Below are 14,028 nucleotides of genomic sequence, written 5' to 3' on the forward strand. Positions count from 1 at the left end.
GGTTTTAACATGGCAATTGTCAAAGATACTAGTAGTACTTTGAAGTTGAACAACACTGCAAGAAGCATCCTAGGCCCAGAGACTGGAATGCTGGTCCAACCAACTGCTCCTGCTAACCAGCAAGCTTCTACATCCTGATCCATTTACACACACTACATGAACCCAAAAGTTAAGATCATGTGATCCTTCACGATAAAACTTGAGCGCTAGTCGGATCTCAGATCCGGCATACGATCGAGCACAAGGAATCCTATACAAATCATTCGTAGCAAAGGTCCTACACCCTGCTGCTCTGAAGTCTGAACTCTGAAGTCTGAACTCTGAAGGATGCACCCTTCCAAATTAAGTTTCTTGGATACTTCCAGTAATGGCCGATGTCTAATGTTTGTTTGATCATCCCGCAATGCCGATAGCTCACCTGTGTTTCTTTTCCCCCCAACTATAATGGTGAGTTTGAGGAGAGGAGATTGAGAAGAATTGAAAGATATGTAAAACAAGGTGAGCCATTAGCGCATGATTAATTGAGTATTAACTATTTTAAATTTCAAAAATAGATTAATATGATTTTTTAAAGCAACTTTCCTATAGAAAACTTTTGCAAAAAAATATACCGTTTAGTAGTTTGGGAAGCGTACTCGCGGAATACGATGGGCTTTCTCACCCAATCCCTAGTAACGAACGCACTCTAAAGGGAGAAGAAAATTGATGCCCGTGAATCCAGGCATCATCATGCATTCTGCAGTCTGCAGTGCTCAGGCCCTGTTTAGATGGGACTAAAACTTTTAAGTCCCTATCACATCGGATGTTTGAAAATTAATTATAAATATTAAACGTAGACTATTAATAAAACCCATCCATAATCTTGGACTAATTTGCGAGACGAATCTAATGAGCCTAATTAATCCATGATTAGCTTATGTGATGCTACAGTAAATATTCTCTAATTATAGATTAATTAGGCTTAAAAAATTTGTCTCGTGAATTAGCTTTTATTTATGTAATTAGTTTTGTAAGTAGTCTATATTTAATACTCTAAATTAGTGTCTAAAGACAGGGACTAAAGTTAAGTCCCTGGATGTAAACACCACCTCACTTTACAGACCTGAAAGAAACTTCTGTCAGAGATAGTATGCATCTACACCTAGTAAATGTCAGAGATGTATCCTGTAGGTACGCGACTTGCACGACAGAAAGCAATGGAGCTATCAGGCGAAACCACCAGCATCAATTTTCTGAAAACGCAGCAGGTGAAAGTGTGCTGGACACAGCAATGCCGGATCCTGCTTCTTTGACAAAAGACCATCCACAACCACCAGAGGAAATAACACTGGACACAGCAATGATGGCAGATCCCGCTTCCAGTACTTGCTAACATGCACTGCACCATTGAAGACTAAAGCAAAGATTATGCAGTTCTCAGACAGCATATTGTTTCGCATTACGATCAAAACAACTAATGCACCAAAGTTTATTGCATTCTCACACGCGTGTTTGAAAACGCAACAAGTCAACTTTTACTGTGAATCGGGGCTCACTGTTATTGATGTAGTCTTACAGCCCAATAAAGTGTATACAGGAGTCAGGTCAAGATGATATAGGAGTACCAGAATTAAAGTGCGAACAATATCTTCATTCAAATTTCGAGCAAGTCAAAGACTGATGTCAGTGAACAAATGAGATTTACATAATTTACATGGGCCCTTCAAATTATATTACTTAGCCTTCCCTGATCAAATTTGTTGGCTCACTCAGAACATACTTTGGTAATTCATATTTGGCACCTGCAAGACGATTTCCAAGAACAGAGTTAATGCAGCACTCAGAGCATGACTAAGGAAAGCAAACATGAGTACCAAATAATTGAGCAGAGATAAACGGAGCTTCAGGGTTGAAAAGCTTGATTATTGGTTGTCAGCTTGATGAGAGGGATAGAGTAGCATGGCCGCACAATAGGAAGAAGACCTTCTCTACTAAATCCATGTACAGAATTATGACCTTTGGTGGAGTAGGATATAAAAATGATGGAGGTGTGGAATTAAAAATCAAGCTTTTCCTACATTTGGTAGGGAGGAATAGGCTGCCTTGTGCTTCTCAGCTAATTAAGAGGAGTTGGAGAGGGGGTGATGAGTTCTGCAAACTGTGTAAGAAAATTGAAACCACCAATCATATTTTATTTAGGTGTCCTCTGGCCATCTTTGCTTGGTGTATTACCAAAGAAGTTTTGGGCCTGGAAAAAAATCCCTGGTAACATCTGGGAGGGTTGATGAGGGAGAAGAAAATTTCCAGGGTTTGGATTGTGTTAGTGGCTATTATTTGCTGGGGGTTGTGGATGGTTAGAAATGATTGGGAATTTGAAAACATTCTTGTGAATTCTCCTCTGCAGATCATTTACAAATCTATATCCTTTATAAAAATGGAGCATCTTGCTAGGGGGAGAAGATCAAGTGCCTTTGGAAGATTGGTGTAAGGCTATCCTGGAGAGGTTACAGCAAGTGAGACCGCGGGTTTTGCCAGATGTTATTTAGCTTTTTCCGTAGCTGTTTTCCTTGCTTGGTGGTGGTGGCTGTAAAGTTTCTGCTTTGAGGAGTTGGTTGCTGTCTGTGGCTTGGTGCGGTCCTTGTTAGCTGGTGTTCCCAGCCGTAGTTCTTAGTGGTTGTTTTTCTGCTTTTGTTTTGTTTCCTGTAAATGACTCTGTATGCTTTGGGCTTTCTCAAAAAGCCGGGTCAATATATTGATCTGTTCTAAAAAAACAAAAACAAAGAACGAATTTTCACCTCTTTCATCGTAGCAAATTGTCATGTCAGAATTTGATACAATGATTCCGGCACTGTCCACTATCGTTTGTGCAAGAGATAACTCAGCTTCTGCAGCAGCTCGAAGCGCATCCCAAATCTCTGGCAGAATACAAGTAAAAACACAATAACTATTTTCCCTTGAACTTTGTTGTTATTCAACAATAACTATGTATTTCACCAGTATGAGAAATAAACAGTTTATGATGTAAAACATCTATAACACACCTTTGCTAAATTAAAAAAACATTTAAAAACTGCTAATTGAGAAGCAAATCCATAATGATTTTGTATGGTCAGACCAAGTACAAACCTTCAGAAATACCCACTCCATACGTGACTTGTATCAATAATACTAAGGGTGTTGAATCTTAAAAAGATAAAATTCTTGTTTGCCATTTTTGTTTTGCAAATCATTTTTATCCACTTTAACTACTATAAGTGAACATGTCAAATTTAACAGAAGGATTTCAAAGAACTTAATCACACACGTCTGATAAACACCTAAATAGAAAAATCAGCACTACCTGGGCATTCACCTTCAAAGAAATTAATCACACACATGCACTATTTAGCAAAACTATGTCAAATTCGACTACTTTGAAGCATACATGTAGTAATAAAAAATACAAAACTGACAACACAGTACCTTTCTGCCCACCATAATGTGGAGCAGTGTCCCAGAATTCATCACGCATCTGTTTGAGTTGTGTTGTTGTTATTGCTTGATTGTGCTTCCAAGGCTTGGGCTTTTTCAGCTTCTTGCTGTTATCTGGACTCAAGAGAAGGAATTGAACATTAACAACTCAACACGTCCAAGTGCAATGATGCATTATAACTAAATCATTGTAAATAAGCAATGCACTTAACCTAAATCAGATAGTACTGCTTATCAAGCAAATATCTTCAGTGGGAACACACTTTAAAAAGAGGCAGAAGTATACAGAGAGATGAAAACTAACAATTATACTTCCAACAGTTGCAAATATGGGAGATGCCATATTTGTATATACTTTTTTTTGTTAACAATGCTCCAAGCATATTGAAGATCTTTTTTCTGAACAAACTTAAAAAGTCAGAAGGCCATTTATTATCATCTTCTTGTTCTTCTTTTGCCTGAACTTTAAAAAGAAAATCATCGCACTACCTTGGCATACAACTTTTTCAGTTGACTGAGCATTTCGTAATAAGTTTGACTACCTTAAGTAAAAAAGTTTTGAATCTTATAATATGATGCAGCAGGAATCCAGGATCAGTCAAAAGAGTCAAGTTATTGACATTTCATTGAAAAAACATTGGATAAAAACGGCATAGTGCAAAAGGTTATAAACAAACAAGCAATACAGCCTACACATGCAACCTTCTGATATTGTAGTCATGTAAGAATTCAATCAGCGTAATTGATAAAACACCTAACAGTATAAAGCAATTGTTCTGAATCACTTGAAACGTCTCTCAATATATATTAAGAACAAACTATCATTACAATGTCTCTTTTCCAAATTTAAGGTTAAATTATCATTTCATATTCATGTCCACGACCCCCTGTTGTAGGACATGCCTATTGGGTGGATCTGACCATTGTGATTTTTTTTGGAACATTTGGCTCTCAAGAAACGGGATGGTCTTTGACGATGTCACCTCCCCACTGAAATGATACGCGGACATCCCAATGACACCCTGCGGGCTGCTAGGAGCCCAGGAGAAGACATAATACTCAAGCTCAAGACATTGGGGCGTCAAGTGCTTGCGCACACTTTTCCACAAGCCATGTGCCTTTGTAAATAAAAGTTGACAATGACTGAATTTGTTTTCTGCTGCTTTTTTTTAAAATAAAAATTCAGCTAGAGGCTTCCCTTCTCGATTTACTAAAAAAATGTACTTCATCCTTTACTAAAGAAAAACTATTGTTTCGATATGTCTTTCATTGAGATCATTTCAACATATCTTTAATGGTGTCACAGCTTTCGTTTTATCTTTCATGGTACAAGCAGACATGATTTCTGCTGTACCAAAGAATAAGTGGTGTGCAGTGGTGCAAATTCTTCTTGTGGTTGGCAATTCAACAATGCTGCCAGACAAAGGACATGCTCCCCATCGAAGAATTGCTATCCACTCACTTGTTTGTTTTGGCATAGAGATGGGGAGACGATCATATCTTCGATGAATGTGTAATGGTAATATTCAACCCAAACCTACTAAATCCTATTAAAAAAAACTGCCATAAGTTTATTTAAAACTTGTAAATGTAACTATAGTATAATATAACATAATTTCACCTAACTATACTATAACAATAATATAATTTAGAGTGATTTTACAGTCCTTGAGGAGGTACCGGAAGGTACCATATTTTCTAGTGTAAAATTTGATATCTATTGGTACTATGGTACTAGGAGGTACGAAAATTTGCACTAAATTTTTGAAACCTCTCAAAAACTCTAAAATTTCTCTATAATTTAGATATAAAAAATTGCATATTTTTAAAAAACGAAAGGAAAAATGACAAGTAAGCAAAACATTAGGCCTAATGAGTCTGCTCCCATTATAAAAAAACTTAGGCCATCCTAATGAGAACGCTTTGACTAACCACCATGGTCACTCCCAAAATAAGAAGGCCTCGAGTTCATTAGGGTTCAGAAAGCGGCCACAAAAAGGCTCCTGCAGGAATCCATTCCTTTTTTGGCAGCCACACCACACTTTTGGCAGCCACCGTTTCTTAGACATGTGTTTCGTTCAATGCCACAGTTGTGGCTTGCCACACTTTTTCAATAGCATATGTCCCACACATCATAGACTCAATTTTCTTGCCAACTTTGCCACATTTTATGGCTAGCAATTTGTCCACCGCACTTTTGTGGCTGCCACAATTTGCCTAATCTTAGTTGTGGTAAAGTGTGGCCAGCAACCAAACACATCATAAGTAGTGTTGTGAGCTACAAAACTCAGCCGGTGTCTTATCTATTAAAAAACAAAATATTGGAGTTCACGGTACAAGCAGAAATGATTTTGCTGTACCAAAGAATAAACTGTCAGTTCCATTGCCTTCCATAATAATTGACTAATCGTATCTCGGCCACTCCACAATAGCTAGATTTTGTATCTTTTGTCCTTACAGGTGAATAAAAACATCCCTTCAATTTTCTTTCTAATAATGATCATTACCTTCTGTCCGCGATAAAGAATTTGTACTGCATTCAAATGATTGCGCTGATAACAACAGCCAGGTAATTTGACTTTTTATTCTAGTATAAGTGGAACTAGTAGACTTTCCTATGTAGTTTCTGTGGAGCTAATTTTAAAAACAGAATTAGATTTCATATGTTTCCATAACAATTGTACTTTATACAGCTATATCAACCAATATACACCCTTGTAATCTATCGGTGCAGATATTTCGCTTTTTCTCTGATTAACATGATGAATTTCTAGGCCTTAATGAATGTGGTGGCTCCTTTTTGGACCTCTCTTAATAATATAAGTAATAGATAGATATTCACTTATGGTTACTCCATAATTATGTTGATTAATATTCCCTCCTCATCGCAAAATATAGCAACCTAAAACTCGAGTAGACACCACCTAGTACTATACGAATCTAGATAGACTCCCACCTAGTACTACTAATCTAAATAGACCCTCTAGTTATTAGGTGGTATCTAATCGAGTAACATGTTGCTATATTTTGGAAGAGAGAGAGAGTACAACATAAGAAAACTCAACACGGAACAGCATTCCACAATTACTCGAAGTAATTCGTTTTATCAGTAATTCGCTCTACCCTGCAACCCAATTGATGATTCTACAACTGAATTCTTACATGACCTTCATACCGCTAAACATCCAATAGCTAGCTAAGCTAACCTGACTTGGCGACTACAAACACGGTCGATCCAGAACCAAGTGACAAACCAATTAGCTCCTAATTTGCTGTTCTTGGCACCAAATTACCAAGATCTCAATCTAAGATTCCAGAAAACGAAAACGAAAACGAAAACACGGATAGCAAAAAACCGAGAAAGACAGGGAAAACGACGATACCATCGGTTTTAGGTGTGGATCCGGCGCAACCCATGGCGACGGCCGGTCAGACGCTCATGAGTGAGAGCGACCTTCCCCCTGGGGAAGCTTCTGGAAGCTGGCGCGGCTTCTGGCGTGTGGATTGGCGGCTGCGGGTTCGGGGGAGAGGACGATGCGAGAGAAAAAGCGGTGGATTAAAAGGGGGGAAGTGGAGCAGCAGTGGGGGGGAGGGACGCATCTCGGCATGTGATTAGCTAGCTAACCAACAAAAACCGGTGCGGGGGTGCAGAGGTGGCGCCGAGCCGAAGGCCGAATTCGTCAGTACTAGTATTTCTTTTTCCCCGATTTCCTTGGCCTTCTCGATGCACCGCGATGGAGCAGCAGCGTTCACCGTTCCCTGCGACTAGAAGGGATATAAAAAGGGATTTAAAACGGATGGAAATTACCTTTACAATGTTTATTTATACTTAAAAAAACCCGTGCAATTACCTTTACAATGTTTATTTATACTTTAAAAAAAATACCCGTGCGTTGCAACGGGTGAAGGCAACGAAAACAGAAAAAAACAAAGAAATCCTACGGATTGAAAGTGGCTGTAGATATGAAAATAAAATCAAATATTATCAAATACATGTATGAAGCGAATACGGATTAAAATACGGTCACGAATATTTATCTAAACATGAAAAATTCTTTATACCATGCTTACAAAATCAAAGAAAGACATAAAGGTAGGGTTTTTTTATCCAAAAGAATATATTAAATTGTGCTAAATATAATATGCCATTGTAGATTAGACTCTTAAGTATTTTTTTAAAAAAAATGAACATAATATATGAACTAATAAACATAATATATGAATTCATTATATATACATATTAATGATTTAAATCTTGTGAAATTTAAATTATGTAATCTACAAATTTAAAATATTCTGGTCGGTTCATTCCAATACGGGAGAATAGCCTATTTGGTCCTTTAACTTTCGCTCGGAGATCAATATGGTTCTTGATACATCATTTTGTTCGAATTGGTCCTCAAAGTCTATCTTTTAGTCTACTATGGTTATTGGACCCAAAAAAAACACCACGTAAGCATGCCATCTCATCATCTTATACAGATCTGCAATGAAATGCCTAATATACCCTTACATACAACATAAGAGAGAAAAAAGAAAAAGGAAAAATATCATACACACTTACATTCGCAAATACTCAAATATATCGATTTGTGTATAAATACATGTAACATAATCAATTTTGTGTGTATATATCAATTCCTGGGATTAGATCAAATTATCTAATCATATAATATTAATTAGTTATAGTATTTTGTATCACATACGAATGGACAAATTAGATATTTCACCATCCATTTTTAATAAGATGACGACATGGCATGTCTACATGGCGTTTCCGGTGATTCTAAGGTTCATATTGGACCATATGACAAAGTTTAAGAATATGATTGGACAGAATAAAATATCAAGTACCATATTGACCTTAAGGCGAAACTTTAGGGACCAAATGGACTATTCTCCCTTCCAATAACGACCACAAACTTTCAACCGGTTAACGGTATTTGGATGATATTTTTGAACCTTGCATATCCACTATGTAATTCTGTTTAAACATTTGATTTTTTTTAAAAAAAACTCCAAGGTATTTCTCTTGGAACACATTTTCATCGAACCCAGTCCATAATTAACTAATATTGTTTTGGTCTCAGAAACAATGCATTGCAATGGGATGGATAAATTCTATAGTGAGTAATATCATTGGCAACCTTTTTCGCAGGCTTAAGGTATTGGGTATGGGTGACAAACACCCAGGGGTCTTCTGGCTAGCTCCACAAGATGGTGGACTAGACGACTTGGGTTCGAAGTCTCACCCCTTCTAATTATTTGATATTAGGTCATTCCCTAACATTCGCGTCTTTTTTATGGGTATGGGTGTGGCTCCTGATTCTTGACGCTGCGCCTAACAAGTGAGCAGAGTGATATAGGGTTCTATCGAGTTCTTCCGAAAATGCTCACACCCGGGCGATCGACAGGGGTGGAGAAAAATCGGACGCTGCTTTTGTACATACCACTGCATGTCTGCATGCAAAGAATCTTTTCCCCCATACTCCCATCTTTCATTCCTTCAAAAGATTTTTTTTCTCTTAAACTATTTATCTAATCTACGATCTAATTGCACCACTAAATCTTTACAACAAGAACACACAAGAACACACATAATTATATTTCGAAAAAAAAATATTTTAGTTTTTTATTGATTTTTTTAATGTTGTATATGGTCTCTTTCGATGTTTCAACCAGTAGTTTTACAATATTTCAGCTAGTGTACTCATAATGTTTCACTATATACGGATCAAATGTTGCAGTGGATTTTGATATTATGGAACACACCGTTGCAACAAATCACCCACATATTTTGGAAATTCTCTATTAAGGGAATTTGGTTTATTTTTTGTTTCACAAAAAATGTTTCACCTAGTGTACTCACAATGTTTCACTATGTATAGATTTAATGTTGCAGTGAATGAAACATTCCATTGCAACAAAAAAAACCCACATATTTTGGAAACCCCCTATTAAGGGAATTTGGTTTATTTTTTTCACCGAAAAATGTTTCACATAGTGTACTAACAATGTTTCACTGTGTACATATCTAATGTTGCATTGAACTGAAACATCCTTTCGCTATTTGCTGAAACATTGTTTTTATAGATGGTGAAACAACACCCAATTTAAACGAGTGAAACATTTTCAATCTACTTAGTGAAACAATTCCGATATACCTGGTAGAACATCGTGCAATATTTAAAAATAATTCAATAATAAGCTAATTTTTTTTCGTCGGAATAATCTATGTGTGGTCTTGTTTTGAAGATTTAATTGCAACGAATTTAGTGGTGCAATCGGATTATGATTTAGATAAGTAATTTAGGATAAAAATTAGTTTAAAATAGTTTTGCATGTAAATCGGGCGCTGACGTCTGACGTCAGCGTCCGATTTTGCTCCCAGCCAATCGGGCACCCGAGCCGTAGATTCGTCCGAGTTCTTCTGTTAAAATCTATACCGTTGCAATAAAAATCCTTAATCGTTTTGAATTCGTCACAAGAGCACCTCCAAGTTTGCAAATGTTAACGCGACCATGGCACGTTAGCGACTGAGGGATTAAGATGGATCTTTGGTAGGTGAGCTCATCCTTATGGGCTGGAGGCCAGACATGTATAATGGGCCACGAGATTTGGCTAAAGTACGTATGGGCTAAAGAATACGGCCCTGAAACTTTAACGGACTGCAAGAGGCCACATCCAGGTGTGGAAGGCCCGTGAAATAAATCCACTCGTGTTGCATAATACAATCTCCTCTGAAAATGAAAATATAGTTATTTTCAGTGGTTAAATTTCGTCTTTGCTGCCTCCACACCTATTCATTTATCTTAACCAATTATAATAATATATCTAATTATAATAATATATCTTATGTTTAATTTATCCACCTATGTTCCTATCTCAACCAATTAATATCTTTTGTTTAATTTAGCATATCTCTTCGTAAATAAAAGTCCACACAGCTTGACAGTAGCATTGTAGTGGTATCCGAAACGTAAAAAAGCAGAGCAATATAAAGAAGAGTAAATTTCACAAAACTATATATATTTCGATCAAACTATCGTAAAATTATAAATTTAAGACGTTGTATCACAAAACTACAGATTTAACACCATATTTATCTCAGAAGTACAGATTTAAGGTTAAGTATCATAAACTACATATTTAATATTGAAGTTATCACAAAACTACAACTTTTAAAGTTTAAATCCCTAGCACCATTATTATGCTGGAGCTATAAACATTATTGTTTTGGGACTAAATTGGTTCTAAAGATATAGTTTTATGATAATTTAGTTACTAATAAACATGTAGTCTGTGACACTTCATCTTAAGTGTGTAGTTTTGTTTTGTGATAAAATTAGTGTTCAATGTGTAGTTTTGTGACACACCAAGTTAAAACTGTAGTTTTGTGATAGTTTGGTCATAGTATCTGTAGTTTTATGAAATTTACTCTATAAAGAATGAAAGAAACGTAAGCATAGATAGTTTTGTAAAATTAAGGAGTTGATTTAGATTATGTGATGAAAATATTGGTGGTTTGCTGATGATATTTTGGAGATTTATAGATGATTCGTTTTGTGAAGTGAGCAATTTTGGTTGACCTTGGCGGTCAGACCGGTTGGGTGCCGCCAGTCAGACCGGCCAACCCAACGGTCTGACCGGTAGGATCCTGATCGTTGTTGGTTTCGGGTTATCTTGTTGGATTTGGATGTTTCCTTCGGGGTTTTGACTTCCAGATGGTATCTCTGCGTATGGATACTGCTGCTTATACTAATGTGAGTCAAGTTGGGACGAACTTGTGTTCGGAATATGGTTTTTTGGTTGTTGCACGTACAATTGTTACTTGAGGCCTCGGGAGAGTGTTGCTGGTGATAGATCGGAGTTGACTTACGAGAAGTTGATGTATAGGGATCAAGAGATCATGTAGGATACTAAAAAGGCTAGAGAACAATGCACGTGGTGATGAATAATCTATATGGTATATAAGAGGGACCGTGTACATATGGAAAGAGGAGTCAAATTTGGAAGGGAGTCCGAATTCGGAAAGATCGATAGAGATAAGGAAAGAGATAAGTTGGATACTTGCAAGAGAGGGTTTCCTACGTGGTTAGGAGTCCTAAGTTGTGTTAGATTTGTGGCTTTGCACAACTTACCTCATGTATAAATAGAGCAGGATGGTGTGGCCTCCTGGTATCAGTTTTAGAGAGACTTGAGTTGAGAGAAAATTAGGGTTTCGAGTTTAGTTCGAGATTTTGGTGAGGAGTGTTGTTGGTGCACTTTGTAAACACTAGTTGATGTGATAAAGTCGAGAGTTCTAATCTATCAAGTTTGTCATCTACCGGTGTTTTTGGTCCCGATGGTCTAACCGCAGGCGTGCGTGCGGTCTGACCGCATGTGTCTGGCGGGTCTGACTAGCAAGGCTTCGACGGTCTGACCGGAGGCCAACGGGCAGTTTGACCGGCGACGATAGAGCTTCGCCATCTACTCTGTTTTAGGTAAATCTTTTATTCCGTAAAAAAATTTTGGGTTTTTGGTTTTTTTACCATTCACCTTATCTTATCTGTGAGGTTTGTTTGATCTAATTCGATTCAACAAGTCAACCAAATAAAAACGTAAGCACAGACAGCTTCCGTCGCACGGGTGTCAAATCCAATCGTATCACCTGGTGCGCCTTTTTTTCTTCCCACATAAGTGGATTAGTATCACTAAAGCAACTAAAGAAGTCAGGCGTTGTGACGCCAGCTTTAAAATCCAACCGAATCGTACAAAGCATTTAACAACACCATAAGCACACACGCTACACACGAGCAAATAAACGTTTTCAGCCGGTGTCACCTCCATCATGATGGCGAAACGCCGGGCGGTTACAGCGACGACAGATGAACGGGGCACGTTTCGCTATTCGGCTCGACCATGTCGTCGCCGCTCGATCGGTCCCTTTCACTCCTCCCGCTTCGCGGAGGCGAGAAAGGGGCAGGCCTGCGACTGCGGGGCCGCGCCTGACGCCGACACGATAGCCGCCTCGCCGAGCCTCTCGCCGAGCTGACGCGCGTCCTCCTCCTCCGCGGACGGCACCAGCAGGGGCCCCTTGAGAAGGCCCCCCAGTAGCTCGCCTGGGTCGTAGTACACCTCCACGTCCTCCGCCCGCAGCTGCTCATCCACCTGCACGAGCGTACGTTACGTGCAAGATACACAATTACACATACCCTTCACGAAAGTTGCCGTTGTGATCTGATCATAAGTGGCAGTAAAGATTTGTGTACATGGGTGTGCACCTTGAGGACGGCGACGCCGTAGAACTCGACCTTGTCGCCGGTGGGGGCGTGGCCCTTGTAGGGGCCGTCCATGTGGCCCCAGTGCCGGAACTTGAACGTGATCACCGGCGGGCCGGAGTAGACGCGGATCACCTCCCACGCGAACCCGCGCGGGAAGGCCGCGCGGAACAGATCGTGGGAGGACTCGAACGTCTCGGCCGCGGCGTCGTACGCGCCGGCGCCCGGCAGGATCGGGCTCGTGAGCAGCGCGTTGTAGCTGCCCACGGCGAGCGTCTCCTCCCCGGTGAGCGGCCGCCCGCCGTTCACGGAGAGACGGAACCGACCGGGGCTCACCGACTTGAAGTCCTCGAGCTTGGCCTTGTAAGACAGCTCCATCTCCCACGTCTTGATCGCGTTCTGCACCGTCTCCTCCAGCGACCCCGCCGGCCACTCCTGCACGTGCGCGCCGATCGACCGTCGAACACCACGCAAATTAGCGCGGGCGCGCGCGTATACGTGCATCAAACTGATCATAAAGATGGAGAGAGATCGAACGAACCTGGGTCCTCTCGGCCTCGAAGAGGCTGTTCACGGCGTCGTACGTGGGTGGAGCGCCGTGCCGCCACACCGTGTTCTTCTCGCCGTCGCCGGTAAGGTGAGACCTGTAACGGTCGCCGCCGGAGGAATCCGCGGCTGCCACCTCCATGTGTGACGCACGCCGGGAAACCGGGAAGGTAAGAGGATGGTGGTGTCTAGTGCCGTGATTTGTCCTGTCACCGGTCACGGTACTGTGCTTTATATGAAGGGAGTGGGAGATGGGGTTTTGAAGGGAAGAGACCTTTCTATAGTGATTTAGTAAAATCCTTTCAACTATTACAGTTGATACAAGGATAAGATAAGCGGTGTACAGTAGTGCAAATTCTACTTGTGGCTAGCAATTCAACGGTGCTGCCAGACAACGGACATGCTCTCCATTAAGGAATTGCTATCCACTCACTTGTCATTTTGGAACAGAGATGGGGAGATGTCTTCGATGAATGCGTAATGGTAATTTTCAGCACAAACCAACTAAATCCTATGAATATATCAATTCCTTTCCTGAGTGCGGCGTTTGGGAGGCATGCACAAGTAGGGATGAAATCATTTCGGATATTTTTTACTCGGACACATTTTCGAAACCGGATAATCTTAGATAATTTTTTTTTGATTGTAGCAAATACGGAAACGAATATAATAAGAGCAGTATCAGTCGAAAATTACCAAAGCAATAAATTTTTAGAAAAAATATGTATATATACATAACTTTACCATATAAAGTTAGATGTTATATCAAATT

General features: G+C 39.6%; 2 protein-coding genes across 2 annotated transcripts; both read right to left on the reverse strand.

The window, feature by feature from the left end:
- Positions 1-1,609: 1,609 nt before the first annotated feature.
- On the reverse strand, positions 1,610-7,030 carry LOC4324429 (uncharacterized). Its single transcript, XM_015769066.3, has 4 exons — positions 6,834-7,030; positions 3,442-3,564; positions 2,775-2,894; positions 1,610-1,781 (listed from the first exon to the last, which is right to left on the reverse strand). Exons 1-4 carry the CDS (start codon positions 6,865-6,867, stop codon positions 1,717-1,719), a joined length of 342 nt encoding a protein of 113 aa, XP_015624552.1. The 5' UTR covers positions 6,868-7,030; the 3' UTR covers positions 1,610-1,716.
- A 5,123-nt stretch (positions 7,031-12,153) lies between these two features.
- LOC4324430 (pathogen-related protein) lies at positions 12,154-13,500 on the reverse strand. Its single transcript, XM_015766825.3, has 3 exons — positions 13,252-13,500; positions 12,714-13,145; positions 12,154-12,600 (listed from the first exon to the last, which is right to left on the reverse strand). Exons 1-3 carry the CDS (start codon positions 13,396-13,398, stop codon positions 12,379-12,381), a joined length of 801 nt encoding a protein of 266 aa, XP_015622311.1. The 5' UTR covers positions 13,399-13,500; the 3' UTR covers positions 12,154-12,378.
- Positions 13,501-14,028: the final 528 nt, after the last annotated feature.

The sequence above is a fragment of the Oryza sativa genome, chromosome 1 (genome assembly GCF_034140825.1).
Source record: "Oryza sativa Japonica Group chromosome 1, ASM3414082v1".
NCBI lineage: Eukaryota > Viridiplantae > Streptophyta > Magnoliopsida > Poales > Poaceae > Oryza > Oryza sativa.